The sequence below is a fragment of the Leuciscus leuciscus genome (genome assembly GCF_965113295.1).
Source record: "Leuciscus leuciscus genome assembly, chromosome: 18".
Lineage (NCBI taxonomy): Eukaryota > Metazoa > Chordata > Actinopteri > Cypriniformes > Leuciscidae > Leuciscus > Leuciscus leuciscus.
Window position 1 is genome coordinate 4,444,468 of NC_138742.1, and position 20,040 is coordinate 4,464,507.

Genomic DNA, 20,040 nt, shown 5'->3' on the forward strand with positions numbered 1-20,040 from the left:
AAAAGTGCATCTATCATCATAAAAGTGCATCTATCCATCATAAAAGTGCATCCATCATCATAAAAGTGAATCTATCCATAATAAAAGTGAATCTCTCCATAATAAAAGTGCATCTATCCATCATAAAAATGCATCTATCCATCATAAAAGTGCATCTATCCATCATAAAAGTGCATCTATCATCATAAAAGTGCATCTATCATCATAAAAGTGCATCTGTCCATCATTAAAGTGCATCTGTCCATCATTAAAGTGCATCTGTCCATCATTAAAGTGCATCCATCATCATTAAAGTGCATCTATCCATGATAAAAGTGCATCTATCATCATAAAAGTGCATCTGTCCATCATAAAAGTGCATCTGTCCATCATAAAAGTGCATCTGTCCATCATAAAAGTGCATCTATCATCATAAAAGTGCATCTATCATCATAAAAGTGCATCTGTCCATCATTAAAGTGCATCTGTCCATCATTAAAGTGCATCCATCATCATTAAAGTGCATCTATCCATGATAAAAGTGCATCTATCATCATAAAAGTGCATCTGTCCATCATAAAAGTGCATCCATCATCATAAAAGTGAATCTATCCATAATAAAAGTGAATCTCTCCATAATAAAAGTGCATCTATCCATCATAAAAATGCATCTATCCATCATAAAAGTGCATCTATCCATCATTAAAGTGCATCTATCCATGATAAAAGTGCATCTATCCATTATAAAAGAGAGGAGTTAGTAGATTAACGTTGGAGGATTTGAACTTGAAAAACTGTGTACTGATGTCTTTCCACAGTTAATACAACATTCCTTCTGATGTTCATTCATGTTTATTTGATGCTATAAATTAACTAGAAGGAAGAGATGATCGGTTCACGATCAGCTTTAACTGATCGATCTGTCAGACATATTAAAGAGCCACAAAATGGTATTTATTGTTTAAATTTATTTAAAAACTGACCAAATTTGAAAGGTGAGACTTTGTTTCTTATCAAAAGTGACCTGGTCTGTCCTGTCTGTCACTGTCTCTGCTCCGCGATGTATTTTCCACTGTGTGAGAACATGATGTGGCGTGAGAGAGGCGTGGCTTGTCGGACATGGCAACAGTAACTAAAGGGGGTGGGTCTTTGCGAACGGTCAATTCACTGCCATTATAAAGCTTGGAAGAGTCAGGACATTTTTTAATATAACTCAGATTGTATTCGTCTGAAAGAAGAATGTCATATACACCTAGGATGACTTCAGGGTGAGTAAATCACGGGCTAATTTTCATTTTAAAGTGAACTACTCCTTTAAGAGAGTCGTGTGTGTGTGTGTGTGTGTGTGTGCGCGCGCGCGCGTGTGTGTGTGTGTGTGTGTGTGTGTGTGTGTGACAGACTGACCCGTAGCCCGTGGAACCGTGGGTTGCTGTAGAAGAGCTTCATCTGTTCGGGCGGCAGGGGTCCCAGGACCTTCTGGATGGTGAAGAGCTGGTCAATCTCACTCTCACCCGGAAACAAGGGCTGACCGTCGCTCAGCTCGCCCAGAATACACCCCACTGACCACATGTCCACCGCCTTCCCGTACGGCGCCCTGACACACACACACACACACACACACACACACAGAGAGTCAGAATTAGAGTTGTCGTGAATTTCCTCTGTGATATGATGTGTGATATTATCGCCATATTATTAGAGGCTTTCACATCAGGTAGTTCTAGGAACTAGTCACCAGGGTGTTTCCCGAGAACTAATGGTTCCTCTAGGAACGTTTTCCTGGTTGCATTTGCACCGCCAGTAGGAACTCTGAAGTGATGTAAGCCGCGCTTGTCTTTGTGACTTTTATTTTGACGGCGGTGAGAACGCCAGAGCCTGAACACACAGTGCTCTCATTCTCCGTGTTCATTAGTTTACGATCTGTCTAACAGTCCTGTCTGATACGTGATTAGATAGAACTGTTACACATAGAAAGACATTATATGAAGAGTTATTAGCGTATGCCGTGTGGTTGATGTCCAGTGTTGCTAGGCTGAAATACATAATCATGTTTCTCTTGGTCTCCTCAAAGTCACGTTGGAGTTTCTCCTCAGTGTGAAGGTTAAAAGAGAACTCCGGTGAATTTTTAAGTTAATCTTGATCGTTACACCTTTGTGAGTACTGTCTATAGAAAAAAAACGAACCGGATCGGTGCTTGCAACACGGAGCTGTTACAGTTAATGCCCAGAGCTCCCATTCAGCTAAAACGGCCGTTATGGGGGCATAAACCTAAAGAGTGTCTTTGTGCCTCTTAACAGACACAAAATGCAATTAAAATGTCTGTCCAACATGAACAGGGCCCTTACATGACAACAGGATACGTTTAGCAACTTAGCCATTGTTTAAACTCACCTAAATAGTGTTTTAGACGGCTAGCTGTAGTCTCGCGCTGAAGTCCCGTGGGAACTCAGTTGTAGCCGGAAAAAGTGCGCGTGATTTTTTTTCCCCCAAACCACTTCAGGGGAAATCCCGCCCTCCAGCTGATTCTAAGGTTTTCATTGGTCATGTCAATCGTCACTGTAACCTAAACCAATTAAATCAGCTGCAGGGCGGGATTTCCGCTGAAGTGGTTTGGGGGAAAAATCGCGCACATAGTGCAGGTGGGAGGAGCGGGACTTCAGCGCGAGACTACAGCTAGCCGTCTAAAACACTATTTAGGTGAGTTTAAACAATGGCTAAGTTGCTAAACGCATCCTGTTGTCATGTAAGGGCCCTGTTCATGTTGGACAGACATTTTAATTGCATTTTGTGTCTGTTAAGAGGCACAAAGACACTCTTTAGGTTTATGCCCCCAGAACTGCCGTTTTAGCTGAATGGGAGCTCTGGGCATTAACTGTAACAGCTTCGCGTTGCAAGCACCAATCCGGTTCGTTTTTTTTTCTATAGACAGTACTCACAAAGGTAAAACGATCAAGATTAACTTAAAAATTCACCGGAGTTCTCCTTTAAGAGGTCCATCTATCACTGTTTTCCATGTTCGTAGAGTTAGTGTCTGGAGTAAATATATAGGCTATAATCTGTGTTTACACAGCCTTTTTAAAAATGGCGGGTGCTGGTGTTTCGCGTGCGTTCAGCCAATCAGCGAACACTAACGTCACTGTAGTTCCTATGGTGGTTTAGACTCTGGAGTAGGAGTAGATCAGTTCCTCCAAAAGGAGTTCCTAGAGCTAAACTCGCTCCTAGTTCCTACGGTGCGAACACGCCAAAATCCAGGAACTTCTGCCAATAGATCTAGGAACTATGCGAAAGCCCCTATTATTATTATTATGTTATACAAATAAGCACGCTGGACTATAATTATTTGTATAACAGTTTCGATTCTCAAATCTGACTGGACGAAAAATGCTGATTCATTCATGGAAATGAAACTGATTTTGAAGTTTGAGCGGGACAAAGATCAATCGACACTCAGCGAGACATTCGGCTGAAGCTGAAGCGGATGATTCACTTCATAGACAAAGACTGTGTGTAAACACAGATGGCAATAAAGCTCTTTCTGATTCATAGACGCCAGTCATGGGAAATTCCCTTAAACGTTGAACAGATACTACGACAAAGACATCGCTTTAGTCTTCTGATAACTGATGGCAAACTGATATTTTATTTCATGAATATGACTTAACCTGAAGAAGGACGTCATGACACACTCTCAGTTCCCCTGTGGCTGTGTGTGTGTATGTGAGAGAATGTGTGTGTGTGAGAATGTGTGTGTGTGTGTGTGTGCGTGTGTGTGTGCGTGTGTGTGTGTGTGTGTGGTTGGACACACACTCACCCCAGCAGCAGTTCTGGTGAGCGGTACCATCGGGTCGCCACATACTCAGTGTAGTTCGCATCGGTTCCTTCAGAAAGATCCCGAGCAAAACCTGCCAGAGGAACCACAAGATCTCAGAGAGCATCTGATTGGAGGAAACCCTGATTAGCATATCCGCATCACAGTTACAGCTTCTCAGGTGACTCGCCTGGACCCCCAGTAATCTCATGTGTGTCTGTTTCAGATTTACCAGCTGTGCTCAAAAGCACTGAAATATTAGTTTTCCTCCGTCACATATTTGTTTCTATCACATGTCCCCTTATGGGCTCCATACATTTTGGATATGTTTTTTTTAATTATTAAGTTTATTATATTTTTTATTTCATTCTGAGAAATTTCATTATTTTTTTTTTACAGTTAACTACTTTAGTGCTTCAACATTTCTAATGTTTCCTTTCATTTTTTCCATCTAATATGCTTCGCAGCTCAGATCATTTAATGAGAAATATTTGAGTTCATATTAAAGGATTAGTTCACTTTCAAAAAAATGTTTTGCTGATAATTTACTCACCCTGATGTTATCCAAGATATCCACGTCTTTCTTTCTTCAGTCAAAAAGAAATGAAGGATTTTGAGGAAAACATTCCAGGATTTTTCTACACAGAATGGACTTCAATGGCAACCAACTATACCAATGTTCACAGAAGGTTCAAATGAGAGTTTTATCTCGCGAAACGATCATTTTCTTTAAAAAAAATTATATATATATACTTTTTAACCACAAATGCTCGTCTTGTACCATCTCTGAGATGCGCCACGTATTACGTCATCACGTTGGAAAGGTCACGAAAAAATTATTAATAATAATATATTAAAACAAAGATGTCGGACAATTTTGAAGTTGGAGGAGAAAATGAGATGACATTTCCTACCTTTTTGAACCGGAGTACACAGACAAATAACTTAGATAGATGACGTGACGCGTGACCTTTCCAACGTGATGACGCAATGCGTGGCGTATCTCAGAGATGGTCCACGACGAGCATTTGTGGTTAAAAAGTATATATATATATATTTTTTTTAAAGATGACCGATCGTTTCACTATATAAGACCCGTATTTCTCGACTGGGATCGTGTCGAGACTTTGAAGCTGCATTGAGACGGACATTTGAACCTTCTTTGAACATTGGAATAGTTGGTTGCCATTGAAGTCCATTATATGGAGAAAAATCCTGGAATGTTTTCCTCAAAAACCTTAATTTCTTTTCGACTGAAGAAAGAAAGACATGGACATCTTGGATGACATCGGGGTGAGTAAATGATACGCAATTTTTTTTTTTGCAAGTGAACTAATCCTTTAAGATCTCTGACTTTTGCAGACTTTGGAGCAAATCTGAGCACAGGAGAGACATAAAAGAGATGTTATTGGTGATTCTTCTGTCATACGTGATGATTTTGAGCAGCAAAGAACATGTGTGTGTGTGTGTTCGGCTACTTTTCCCAATAAAACAATGAGAGCATGTCCAGAATGGAGAACAGCCTGAGCGTCTCACAGCGAGTCTGGCGTGAGAGACAGACGATCTGCTGTTGTCTCGCTGAGTCAAACACACACACACACACACACACACACACACACACACACACACACCATACATAAGTCTGATACGGGACAGAATGCTAATCAGGATTCATTCCACCCATATGATTTGCATAGAGTGTGGGTGTGGCCAATGCACACAGTCCTGTGATGCGCATCAGACAATTATTGGTGCTTCACGATCACATGACCGCAGAAACTCACCGAAGTCGCACAGCTTGAGCACGTCATCAGAGCTGATGAGGAGATTCTCCGGCTTGATATCTAGAAAGTGAGACAGACAAATCTATATAATCAGCATGTCAAATATTTTATTACAGGTGGTAATTTTGTGGACAATAATTAAAATTAAATATTATAATGAAAGAAATATATATATTTCTTTTTTTTTTTATTACAGGTGGTCTGACACCTCTGTGGATAATGATTACAATTAAATGATACAATTAAAATATAATTTTTTATTTTATTAAAACATATTTTATTTATTTATTTTATCACAGGTGGCCTGGCACCTCTATGAATGATGATTACAATTTAATAATATAATAAAAATATAATTAATTTTATCTTTTATTTTATACAAATATAATTCATTTAATTACAGGTGGTCTGGAACCTCTGTGGATGATGATTAAAATTAAATAATTAAAATATAATATTTATGTTTTATTAAAAAATTATTTTATTACAGGTGGTCTCACACCTGTGTGTATGAAGAATAAAATAAAATGATATTATCATTTTTTTATTTATATAATTAACTTTATTCTAGGGGTGTCTCACCTCTGTGTACGATGTCGTTCTTATGGCACCAGTGAATGGCTTTGATCAGCTGGTAGATGTACGTCCGGACCTTGTCAGGCGCAGCTCCGTTCGGCATGTCCTCCAGCAGCTCCAGCATGTTCTGCAACACACACACACACACACACACACACACACACACACACACACACACACACACACACACACACACACACACACACACACACACACACACACACACACACACACACACACACACACACACACACACACACACACCTTAAAGGGATAGTTCACCCAAAATGTTTAATTAGTCCATGATTTACTCACCTTCAAAACATCCTAGGTGTATATGACATTCTTATTTCAGACGAATACAATCTGAGTTATATAAAAAAATGTCCTGGCTCTTTCAAGCTTTAAAATGGCAGTGAATGGGTATATTTTTTGAAGTCCATCAAAGTGCATCTATCCATCATAAAAGTTAATCTGTCCATCATAAAAGTGCATCTGTCCTTCATAAAAGTTCATCTGTCCATCATAAAAGTGCATCCATCATCATAAAAGTGAATCTATCCATAATAAAAGTGAATCTCTCCATAATAAAAGTGCATCTATCCATCATAAAAATGCATCTATCCATGATAAAAGTGCATCTATCCATTATAAAAGTGCATCTATCCATGATAAAAGTGCATCTATCCATTATAAAAGTGCATCTATCCATGATAAAAGTGCATCTATCCATTATAAAAGTGCATCTATCCATCATAAAAGTGCATCTATCCATGATAAAAGTGCATCTATCCATCATTAAAGTGCATCTATTCATAATTAAAGTGCATCTATCCATGATAAAAGTGTATCTATCCATGATAAAAGTGCATCTATCCATGATAAAAGTGCATCTATCCATTATAAAAGTGCATCTATCCATGATAAAAGTGCATCTATCCATTATAAAAGTGCATCTATCCATCATAAAAGTTAATCTGTCCATCATAAAAGTGCATCTGTCCTTCATAAAAGTTCATCTATCCTTCATAAAAGTTCATCTGTCCATCATAAAAGTGCATCCATCATCATAAAAGTGAATCTATCCATAATAAAAGTGAATCTCTCCATAATAAAAGTGCATCTATCCATCATAAAAATGCATCTATCCATGATAAAAGTGCATCTATCCATTATAAAAGTGCATCTATCCATGATAAAAGTGCATCTATCCATTATAAAAGTGCATCTATCCATGATAAAAGTGCATCTATCCATTATAAAAGTGCATCTATCCATCATAAAAGTGCATCTATCCATGATAAAAGTGCATCTATCCATCATTAAAGTGCATCTATTCATAATTAAAGTGCATCTATCCATGATAAAAGTGTATCTATCCATGATAAAAGTGCATCTATCCATTATAAAAGTGCATCTATCCATGATAAAAGTGCATCTATCCATTATAAAAGTGCATCTATCCATGATAAAAGTGCATCTATCCATTATAAAAGTGCATCTATCCATGATAAAAGTGCATCTATCCATTATAAAAGTGCATCTATCCATGATAAAAGTGCATCTATCCATCATAAAAGTGCATCTATCAATGATAAAAGTGCATCTATCCATCATTAAAGTGCATCTATTCATAATTAAAGTGCATCTATCCATGATAAAAGTGTATCTATCCATCATAAAAGTGCATCTATCCATGATAAAAGTGTATCTATCCATCATAAAAATGCAACTATCCATGATAAAAGTGTATCTATCCATCATAAAAGTGCATCTATCCATCATTAAAGTGCATCTATTCATAATTAAAGTGCTCCACACTGCTCTGGGGGGTTAATAAATGCCTTCTGAAGTGAAGCGATGCGTTTATGTAAGAAAAATATCCATATTTAAAACGTTATTGACTAAATAACTAGCTGGGCAACAAACTCAAGCTCCTCTGACATTTCTCTTTAAAAATTCTCGTTTTAGACTCTAATTCATGACTGGTGTTTCGCTCTTTCCTCTGCGCTTCCGCGTTCATCATTACGTCATGCGTAAAGCGTACGGCAAAAGAAAAGCTTGGAAGAGTCAGGACATTGTTTAATATAACTCAGATTGTATTCGTCTGAAAGAAGAATGTCATATACACCTAGGATGACTTCAGGGAGAGTAAATCATGGGCTGATCTCCGCTTAACCAGCCCCATCAGAAGAGCACGGCTGAAGATCTCCAGAGTCTCGTCTCACCTTCTCCACGTACTCGAACACCAGGTAGAGTTTCCCCCGCCGCCGAAACGCCTCCTTCAGCTCCACGATGTTCTCCTGCTTCAGCGTGCGGAGCATCTTCAGCTCACGCATGGTGGTCTCCTTCACCTCCTCATTCTCTGAACACACAGCCAAGGTCAACTTCACTTCATTAATACAGCACATTTACCACAGACACTAGGCTGACCAAAGTGCTTTACAGAACCAGATAAATCATAAGAAAATAATTCCTGCATAACAACACATAAAACACAAATAAAAGCAGCAAAGCTAAGAGCGACCTAGCGGAGTAGCAAAGCAGTGTCAGACTTGTGAGTGACAGTAACACACACTGATGAAGGCTCAGTGGCCGCGACGCGTCAGTGTGTCGTTGCTTGTCACCTGTTCTAAAATCTAAGCCATGAAAGAATAAAAGCTTTTTATATTTTTCTAAAAACTAATTACTCGAGTGCCTCCTGGGAATGAATTTTCATGCATTAGTTTCTGTTCATTCAAACTGAAGTAGAGCCAGAACTAGTAACAGAACCTAGAAAGTCATTTGTTACTTTAAAAAAGTAACAAATGTATTTGTTACTTGTTATCAGTTGTAAAGCAAAGTAACATTACTGTTAAAGGTAACCAGTGTTATTTTAGTATTATTTATATTCTATTAAAGTTTTTTATTAATATTTTGAGTGGGCTTTTATTTTTATATATTCAATTTCTTGTTAATTTTTGTGTAACTTTTAGGAGAAAGAAAGAAAGAAAGAAAGAAAGAAAGAAAGAAAGAAAGAAAGAAAGAAAGAAAGAAAGAAAGAAAGAAAGGATATTTACAGTTAGTAATATATTTTCAGTTTCAAATTCATTGTAGTTTAATTTTTAGAAATTTTGTCTTTTTGCCTCTTTAATATTACTATTTAATATATATATATATTTTTTTTTTCTGACGAGCTGACGAGCACGACCTTGATGGGAGGGTGCTCGCTGGTAGTGGGGAGGGGCATGAGAGTTGTAAACATTCAAAATTTTGGCTAATCGACCCAATCTGCCAGACTGTTATCAACTCTGTTTTAAATCCTCCGGTAAATACAATGCTTGGTGCTTCTGATGAGCTATGTGAAAGCTTCTTGAGATTTTTCATTGACAAAATATCCAATCTGAGATGCAAAGCTAGTACCTCTCATACTGAACACTCTAGTCAGTTGTTGAATTATGTTACATGGGATGCTTTTGAGCCAATCACTCTGAATCTCCTCAAAGAAATTATAGCAAATATGAAACCTTCATCCTGCTCTCTCGACATCATTTCTCCTAAGTTTCTTAAATTAATTGTTGATTCTGTAGGGCCAGGATTGGTGTCATTTGTAAATAAGTGCCTCCTTATCGGCTCCATCCCTGCTGCCCTTAAGGTGGCCACGGTTACACCGTTACTCAAGAAGCCTTCACTGGATCCTACCGTGCTAAATAACTACCGTCCAATTTCTGCATTACCTTTTGTTTCGAAGGTGTTGGAAAAAGTGGTTCTCGGCCAACTCCAGTTTTTCCTAAAGTGCAACGATATTTCTGAAAAATTTCAATCTGGTTTCAAGTCTGCTCACAGTACTGAATCTGCCCTGTTGAGAGTTTTAAATGACATCTATTTATCCACGGATACTGGTGACTCTGTGGCTCTTGTACTGTTAGATCTATCAGCAGCTTTTGATACTGTCGACCACTCCATCCTGATATCAAGACTAGAGCATTATGTGGGGCTAAAAGGTATCGTCCTCCAGTGGTTCCAGTCTTATCTAAAGGGTCGAACCTTCAGAGTAAAGTTAGGAAATTGTTCTTCTTCCATTGCGCATCTAACTTGTGGTCTCCCCCAAGGATCCATCTTAGCGCCGTCTCTTTTCTCTCTCTATATGTTACCACTGGGCACTATTCTAAGAAGACATAGGGTATCCTTTCACTGTTATGCAGACGATACACAAATGTATGTACCAATCAAGAGAAACGATCCTTCTGCCTTTTCATCATTATTAAGCTGTCTAGATGAAGTTAAATTTTGGCTGGACCAAAATTTTTTATTTCTAAATGAAAATAAGACTAAGATCATTGTCTTTGGGTCCACTGTCAATCCTCAGGCTGCTACCCTTGACCTAGGCAGACTATCGGTTTTTAGATCCTCACGTGTACGGAACCTGGGCGTTCTACTAGATGAGTCTTTAAACTTTGATAAACAAATCTCTTCTGTAATAAGCTCCAGTTTCTATCAACTTCGTCTGCTGTCGAAAGTCAAACCTTTTCTTAATCACAAAACTCTTGAGATGGCCGTTAATGCTTTTATCTCCTCACGCTTAGACTATTGCAATTCACTTTACTGCGGTATTTCGAAAACTCAAATTGCTCGTCTCCAAATAGTGCAAAATGCTGCTGCAAGATTCCTCTCAAACAGTCGAAAAAGTGACCATATTACCCCAATTCTGAGGTCTCTTCATTGGTTACCTATTAATTTCAGAATCGATTTTAAAATCCTTTTATTTGTATATAAATCTCTATCTAGCCAAGCACCAAGCTACCTATCTGAGTTGTTACAACCCTACACCCCATTAAGAAGTCTGAGATCGAGTGAAAAGAACCTGTTATTAGTCCCACATTCCAGACTCAAACGCAGGGGTGATCGAGCGTTCGCTGTGGTTGGGCCTCGGCTGTGGAACAATTTGCCCTTAGTAGTTAGGATAGCCCCTTCTTTGACTTCTTTTAAGTCACTTTTAAAAACGCACTTGTTTTCCCTGGCTTACAATTAAGGATGGTTAGTTTTACTATTTCTCTTGTTTTTTCGTTTTTATTTTTTATTATTATTTTTTAGGTCTGATACTGCCATTTTTGTTTTTATCATTGATGTGTCTGATACTGTTTTGCCATTTCTGTTTTTTTATTTATTTTTGTTTTGATGTTTGATAATGCTTTTGCTATTCCTGCTTAAGGCTGCTGTATCTGTGCTGTGCTCTTATGATGGTATTATTGTTTTAATCTTGTAGTTCTGTAAAGCACTTTGGTCAGTCAGTGGCTGTTATAAAATGTGATATATAAATAAAATGAACTTGAACTTGAACTTGCCGACGGCAGCTTTAAACTTATTTGAATTAGGCAACATTTCTAATGTTCACTTAGTTTGAGTTTCACATCTAATATTTACCATATATTATATTTTAGTACAGCTTTATTTCAGTAAACAAAAATGTTTTAAATGAATTTTGGTTAACGATAATAACCCTGAAAGTGACACTGGAACCGAACACAAAGATAAAGATGTGCGTTTATGTAACTTTAATACACAATTTATTTATTTTAAAACATTCCATGCATATTAATTTCTAATCATAACTTTAAGTTAAACCTGTTTATTATTTTGATGTATTAGAATGTTTATAGAACACATGCTATTCTATACATTTGTTCTTCAGATCAATACATGTTGAGATTATTATTTGAATATAAGCGCGTCTCATTAATATTCATGAGGAGCTGCATCACGATGGTCTTTCATGCGATGATGAGTATACGAGTTCAGCTGAAGATCACACGAGCTGTGTAAGACCCAGGAGACTCACCTTCACTGTCCTTGAACTTCTTAATGGCCACGATTTCATTCGTCTCCTGCAACAGAGAGAGAGTAAAACACAACATCAGACGCTGCACCAGAACATCTCCCAGACAGAAATACTGTATTATGCATTATTAAAAAATAAAAAAAGCACATTTTGGGATTATTTAGCGCTTTTTTCACCACATACTGTATGTGTAACAAACCAGTCAGACAAGTCAGTGTCACTCAAACTGCAAGTGTCAAACTAATTTACATTTTTTGTTGCTTATTGTGAGAAATATATCACATACACAACAGTTCAAAATTTGGGGTTAATATATTTTTTTTTAATTGTGATGCTTCAAAGATTCTTTTGAACTCTCTATTCATGAAATAATCCTGAAAATAAAATGCATGACACTTTCCACAACATTATGACCAGCACAACTGTTTCCAACATTGATAATAATCATAAATGTTCTTGATCATCAAATCATCATATTAGAATGATTTCTGAAGGATCATGTGACACTGAAGACTGGAGTAATGAAACACAGGAATAAATTACACTTTACTATATATTCACATAGAAAACAGTTATTTTACAGTGTAATAATATTTCACATTTTTTACTGTATTTTTTAATGCTAGTGGACTTCATCTAGATAAACTTCTGCTGGTGGATGACGTCATTGCTCACGTCACTGTTGTTCTTACTGTTCAATTAAAGCCATATTCCTAATAAATGATTAGCATATGGTTACCAGCATATGGAGAGGAACTCTGTCGCAGTTACACACTCAGCAGAGCACATTTACACTCACAATACAGTTGGCGGGCATTTTGGACCCTGTGAATGTGTGTTGAGGAGAACTAAAGGACTCGACACACACACACACACACTCTCTCTCTGGCCTATTTTACCCTCTCAGTGTCTCTATATCCTCCCAGCATCCTTCAGTGCTCTAGATTCACACTCCAGTGTAAAACTAACTCTTACAGACACCACTGAAATAAATCTCACTGACACTGAAGAACATGCAAAAGCACAGTTAGGTGTTCAGAAATGTGTGTTTGCATACAGTATGTTAAACAAACACTGATCACAGATGATGCAAACGCTGATGACGGCACATTCATACTTCATAAATCACACACTGCTACATCACTGCCGTTCAAAAGTTTGGGATCGGTACGTTTAAAAAGTTTTTAAAAGAAGTCTCTTCTGCACACCAAGGTTGCATTTCTTTGATTAAAAATACAAAACAAACAGTAATATTGTGAAATATTATTACAATTTTAAAATAACTGTTTTTTTTATTTTAATATATTAAAAAATATAATTTATTCCTGTGATCAAAGCAGAATTTTCAGCATCATTACTCCAGTCTTCAGTGTCACATGATCCTTCAGAAATCATTCTGGTGGTGGTTGAGGAGAGATCCCCTGATATGATTGTAAAGCGCTTTGGGTGTACAGTAGTACATATGAAAGCGCTATATAAATGCCTCATTCATTCACTCATTCATTCATTCTAATATGATGATTTGATGCTCAAGAAATATTTCTTATGCACTGATTTATCAGGCAATATAAGCAATTTTTTTCATTCTATATTGTCTCCTGTCAATCAAAAGGTGTGGAAAAACATGTCAGATTGCAGCTCATACTGTGTGTGAAGAAAATGCGTCTCGTGTCGAATTTACTCAAAAAGTTTGAAGACAGCGCCACCATGCGGTCAAAAGTTATAATGAGTCGAAAACTTTTGATTAAATTAGCCTGTTGTAACGAAACTGGTCTTAATAGGTTCCTTGGCTCATGCCGAGAAAATAGATACCTATTTTGCCATACCAACCGCCATTTTGAAAATCTACTTTTTCGTGGCGATAGTCGAAAATGTTTTCATTTACCACTTCAACAAATTTGATGGCATAATGCCAAACTGCATCTGAAGCTGTATCTCAGGAAAGATTTGACACACTCTGCCAGGTCTGCCTCGATTGCTCCTGATCTCGATTGCTCCTGTCTGCCTCGCTGCCTGCTGTGAGTTTGTCTGCTTCGGTGCTGTAAGCTCCGTATTAGCCCCGTATTAGCCTCGTATAGCCTCGTATTTCCTTGTTTTGAACCATCATTTACTACAATTTCTAGTTGTTTATACTACTACTAAATACAGCTTACCCAACATCGCTGGCTTACGTTACTACTAGCACAACACGCTGGTAATTCGCTAGCCTGTTAACGCGCCACCCGTGCGCTCAGCTATTTTTATTTATTTATTTTCTCTCGCGCGCTCGCGCCTTTGAGTTCATAAAAGCTCAGGTGAGTAAGAATCACTCAACAAACACGGTGAGTAATGTCTTGTCCTGTTATTATCATGCGTCGCGTCTGAATGCGTTGTTGTTTTTGGAGCTCTATCGATTTGATTTATAATTCTTGATTTTTCTCTTTAAACTCGCTTACAACGAAGATTTTCTACTTTTCCTCACTGAGAAGCACTACTGCTCAAACCTCATTGTTACAACGCGGACTGTTGAGCAGACGCGTCTCAAGCCTATTAGTGATCCAACGCTGCATACTCTTAAAGGTTACGTCCGTGGATCACGGCTGAACGCGTCTTCTCCACACTCACTTATAAACACATTTTTTTTACTTTTTTTTCGCCTATCGTGCGTCTACTCTACACCCCTACCACTAAAAAAACCTAAAAAAAACCCTCATAGTTACAACGCGGACTGTTGAGCAGACGCGTCTCAAGCCTATTAGTGATCCAACGCTGCATACTCTTAAAGGTTACGTCCGTGGATCACGGCTGAACGCGTCTTCTCCACACTCACTTACAAACAAACAAACTTATAATATAAATTTGTATTAATATTGATAGCATCACTGGTAGCTTCGTTGCTAACTCACTGTCCATCTGTTAAAATGGCGAATATATCAGATGTAAGTAGTCTACCGTTTGGTGCAGGTGAGGACACATTTGAGCTGCACGCACTGCAGTCTGAGCTGGAAGCTGTTGAGAAACAGATCCACAACCTTTTATTGAGACAGGCCGAGCTGAGAGACCGGTGTTTGGCTCTTGAAACATCACGTGCCGATGCACACAAATCAGTGTTTAACGTTACTAACCCGCTGACTCCGACCGCGTCTACTCCGTGCGTTCCTCAGCATCGGTCGCGATCAGCCATGGTCTCGTTCACTCCGGCTCCAACACGCCACCACGAAGCCTGGGTGGTTCCGCAGCGGAAGACGCGAGTCAGGTTTAGACCAAGACTTTCTCCGACCCTCCCGGTTTTCGAGTTATCCACACAAAACCGCTTCTCCCCTCTACGCGAAACAGAACACGATGCTGTGATCATCGGCGATTCCATCGTTCGGCACGTACACGCTACGTTAGGTAAAAGTAAGGTGCAAAGTCACTGCTTTCCTGGTGCTCGTGTTTCTGAAATCGCTGCTCGCGTTCCCGAGATCCTGAACGGTGACGAGCGCGTCGGAACTGTGGTCCTGCACGCGGGAGTGAACGACATCAGGCTGCGCCAGACGGAGATTCTGAAGAAAGACTTCGATACTTCGATCTATTCGATACGGTACGCAGCACATCGCCTGAAACAACGATCATTGTGTCAGGACCGCTTCCCACGTACCGACTAGGGCATGAAAAGTTCAGCAGATTATTTGCGCTAAATGAATGGTTAATGTCATGGTGCAATGAGCAGAAACTGCTCTTTGTAAATAATTGGAATCTGTTTTGGGAGCGTCCTAGGCTTTTCCGTGCTGATGGCTTACACCCAAGCAGATTCGGAGCGGCTCTTCTGTCAGATAACATCTCCAAAATGTTAAATACCCTTTGACTAGTAACCAAAAGTCCAAATCATAGTCTCTGCTGCACCAATTCAACTGATATAAATACTAGTGTAGAACATTGCATAGAAACCGTGTCTATTCCTCGTTTAGTGAGATCAAATAATAAATCTAATGCAGGATCTAGGAAAAATCTAATTGTTATTAAAACAGAAAATGTTGCTATTAGTAAACAAAAACTATTTCTAAAGCTAGGTCTTCTAAACATTAGATCACTCACACCTAAGGCAGTTATTGTAAATGAAATAGTCACAGATAATAGCTTCGATGTACTTTGCCTTAATGAAACCTGGCTTAAACCAAATGATTATTTCGGTATTAATGAGTCTACTCCTCCTGGATACTGTTATAAGCATGAGCCCCGTCTGATTGGTCGTGGCGGAGGTGTTGCAACCATTTATAGAGATATTCTAAATGTTACTCAGAAAACGGGTTATAAGTTTATTTCATTTGAAGTACTTGTACTAAATGTTACGCTCTTAGATGTTAGAAAAACATCCCTATTATCTCTAGCCTTGGCTACTGTATATAGACCGCCAGGGCCTTACGTTGATTTCCTAAAAGAGTTTGCAGATTTTCTCTCAGACCTATTAGTCAATGTCGATAAAGCATTAATTGTTGGAGATTTTAACATACACGTAGATAATCCAAATGATGCGTTAGGAGCTGCGTTTACAGATTTATTAAATTCATTTGGGGTCAAGCAAAACGTCACCGGACCAACTCATCGTCTTAATCATACACTCGATTTAATTATATCACATGGAACCGATCCAACCGATATAGATATCATTCCACAAAGTGATGAAGTCACTGATCACTACATGGTAACTTGCATATTACGTACTGCTGTAATATGTCATGCAGCGCCGCGTTATCGACCAGGCAGAACAATCCTTCCATCCACCATAGATAATTTCTCAAATTGCTTATCTAATTTGTCTCAGCTGCTGCCTGAACCCAAACAAACAGATGAACTAGAAGAACTAACTAGCACTATGAGCACCATTCTCTCTAGAACATTGGATGTGGTTGCACCTATTAAATTAAAAAAGGTCAGAGAGAAAAATAAAGCACCATGGTATAACAATACTACGCATGTTTTAAAGAGAGAAACCCGTATTTTAGAGCGTAAATGGAAACAAACTAATTTAGAGGTCTTTAGAATTGCGTGGAAAGACAGTATGTCACGTTATAAAAAGGCCCTAAAAGCGGCCAGGGCTGAGCACCTCCGCAAACTAATAGAAAACAACCAAAATAATCCAAGGTTTTTATTTAACACCGTGGCTAAACTAACAAATAAACAGACGTCACCCGAACAAAATATCCCGTTACAGTTCAGTAGTAATGATTTCATGAACTTCTTCACTGAGAAAATAGAAAGCATCAGAACCACAATTGTAAACGTTCAATCTTCAATCGCGCCTTATAATTCAGCTTCAATTATCACCCCGAAAGAACAATTACAGTGCTTTACAACTATAGAACAAAAAGAGTTAAATAAACTTATCACTTCATCTAAAACAACAACATGTTTATTAGATCCTATACCAACTAAACTACTGAAAGAAGGGTTACCTGTAGTGGAAGAGCCTCTCCTCAATATTATTAACTCGTCTTTATCTCTAGGTCATGTTCCAAGAACATTTAAACTGGCAGTTATAAAACCTCTCATTAAGAAACCACAATTAGATCATAATAATCTAGCAAATTATAGACCCATTTCAAATCTTCCATTTATGTCTAAAATATTAGAAAAAGTGGTGTCTGCTCAACTGGGCTCTTTCTTGCAACAAAATGAGATCTATGAAAAGTTTCAGTCTGGATTCAGACCGCATCATAGCACTGAAACTGCGCTCGTTAAAATCACAAATGATTTACTTTTAGCTTCTGACCAAGGCTGTATCTCAATACTAGTTTTACTTGATCTTAGTGCTGCGTTCGATACTATAGATCACACAATACTCTTAGATCGACTACAAAATTATACTGGTGTTCAAGGACAAGCACTAAGCTGGTTCAAATCATACCTATCTGACCGCTACCATTTTGTCTATTTAAATGGAGAAAAATCGATCATAACTCCAGTAAACTATGGAGTGCCGCAGGGATCTGTATTAGGCCCTCTGTTATTTTCAATATATATGATGCCACTTGGAAATATTATAAGGAAACATGGAATTAGTTTCCATTGTTATGCTGATGACACTCAAATATATATTTCATCAAGGCCGGATGAAAACGCTAAATTTTCCAAATTGACAGAGTGTGTTAAAGATATAAAAGATTGGATGACGCGTAATTTTCTTTTATTAAATCCAGACAAGACAGAGGTAATACTTATCGGTTCAAAAAACCGCCCACAAAACCTCGCACAATACAACTTTAACATCATAGGATGTCCTGTTACTTTATCCTCTACAGTAAAAGACCTGGGTGTTACACTCGATTGCAACCTGTCTTTTGAAAATCATATTTCATATGTTACAAAAACAGCCTTTTTCCACCTTAGAAACATTGCTAAGCTACGTAATATGCTATCAGTTTCTGATGCAGAAAAGTTAGTTCATGCATTCATGACCTCGAGACTGGATTACTGTAATGCTTTATTAGCTGGTTGTCCTGCATCCTCAATAAACAAGCTACAGTTAGTCCAAAATGCCGCCGCTAGAGTTCTTATGAGATCAAGAAAATATGATCATATAACACCGATTTTATCATCACTGCATTGGTTACCTATAAAGTTCCGTATTAATTACAAGGTATTGCTACTGACTTATAAAGCCCTAAACGGCTTAGCTCCAGTCTATTTAACGGATCTTCTATCACCCTATAATCCATCGCGCTCTTTAAGATCACTAAATTCAAGGCTTTTGGTCATACCTAGGATATCCAGAACCACCAAAGGAGGGAGAGCATTTTCACATTTGGCTCCAAAACTCTAGAATAGTCTTCCTGATACTGTTCGTTGCTCAGACTCGCTCTCCCAGTTTAAAACTAGATTAAAGTCGCATCTCTTCAGCCAGGCATTCATATAATCCTACAGTTCAAACTACAATTCGGCCTCTAGCTCATAAATGCCAGAGGAGAACTGGCCCCCGACTGAGCCTGGGTTCTCCCAAGGTTTTTTTTCTCCATTAGGTCACCTGATGGAGTTTTAGGACACCATTAGGTCACTTGATGGAGTTTTTCGGTTCCTTGCCACTGTTGCCTTTGGCTTGCTCAGTTGGGGATATTTTGGGGATATTTAATTTAATTTTATCAATCAATAAATTCCTCTTGAAACAAACTTTGTTGTATTATTTAAATTTAATACTGTGAAGCTGCTTTGATACAATCTGTATTGTGAAAAGCGCTATACAAATAAACTTGACTTGACTTGACTTGACACTGACACCAAACTTTATGTGTGTAATTGTCACCCAACACTGAACACACCAGATCAATTTGGTGTCAGCGCCACCTATAGGTCAAAAGTAATAAGCAAATATGTCAAATTAAAACTGATTGTATTTATCAGCCTACAACCATTTTGTTTAAAATCATCTCCAGATGTCTTGATTTTTTTTGCTCTTCATTCTGAGAGTGAGTGGCAGTGACCTCTGACCCCTGCTTCTCCTTCTCTGTGTCGTGTCTGTGGTCGTGACAGCGTACGTTTATTTTGTTATGGAAAAAGCACAAGGTTCCAGGTGAATGTATGAAGGTCTAACGCTGGTGTCCTTGCTGCTTGTTTCTGTGTAATGAAAGTAAATAAGCACTTGCGCTGTCAAGCTTCAAAAACAACCGAAAAAGCATCAGAAAACTTCTTCATAACACAATAGACGAGGATTTCCTTGATTAATGACTAACTCAGCCAGCGTGAGTCTGTTAGAGACCGACACACAACAGGAAGTTGAAACGAGGACAGACGAATGGAAGAAACACAGGGAACACATGCAAAAACATGCAAAAACACAACAGTCATCAGGACAAGGGACGTGAGAAGAGGACGGTTATATATTCTGTATTGAAAGCTATTTGTGGATCTGCTGCACATGTACACAGATATTAGATTTACATACATTTACATAAACGACGCTGTTTGAGAGAAATGGAAAGCGAGAGATTTAAAAGGTTCCTAATTTTGTTCCGGAGTCTCCTGTAATTGGTTTACAAGCACCCAAGGTCAGAAAACACTTTCATTTTCTCATAATTTACCCTGCAGCATCAGCTCTTTACTTCAGTTTAACAGTATGAAGA

The 20,040-nt window shown here is 38.3% G+C and overlaps 1 protein-coding gene across 4 annotated transcripts in view; it reads right to left on the reverse strand.

Annotated features, from left to right (window-relative positions):
• The window catches only part of LOC309480865 (cyclin-dependent kinase-like 5), an 82,655-nt gene that overhangs the window by 23,091 nt on the left and 39,524 nt on the right, over nucleotides 1-20,040 (reverse strand). For all 4 annotated transcript variants that reach the window (XM_082145548.1, XM_082145549.1, XM_082145547.1 and 1 more), the window contains exons 4-9: nucleotides 11,966-12,011; nucleotides 8,376-8,512; nucleotides 6,154-6,274; nucleotides 5,572-5,631; nucleotides 3,791-3,881; nucleotides 1,384-1,573 (exon numbers count right to left, since the gene is read on the reverse strand). In XM_082145548.1, coding sequence (XP_082001674.1) covers nucleotides 1,384-1,573; nucleotides 3,791-3,881; nucleotides 5,572-5,631; nucleotides 6,154-6,274; nucleotides 8,376-8,512; nucleotides 11,966-12,011 — 645 coding nt within the window. The remainder of the gene's footprint in view (nucleotides 1-1,383; nucleotides 1,574-3,790; nucleotides 3,882-5,571; nucleotides 5,632-6,153; nucleotides 6,275-8,375; nucleotides 8,513-11,965; nucleotides 12,012-20,040) is intronic.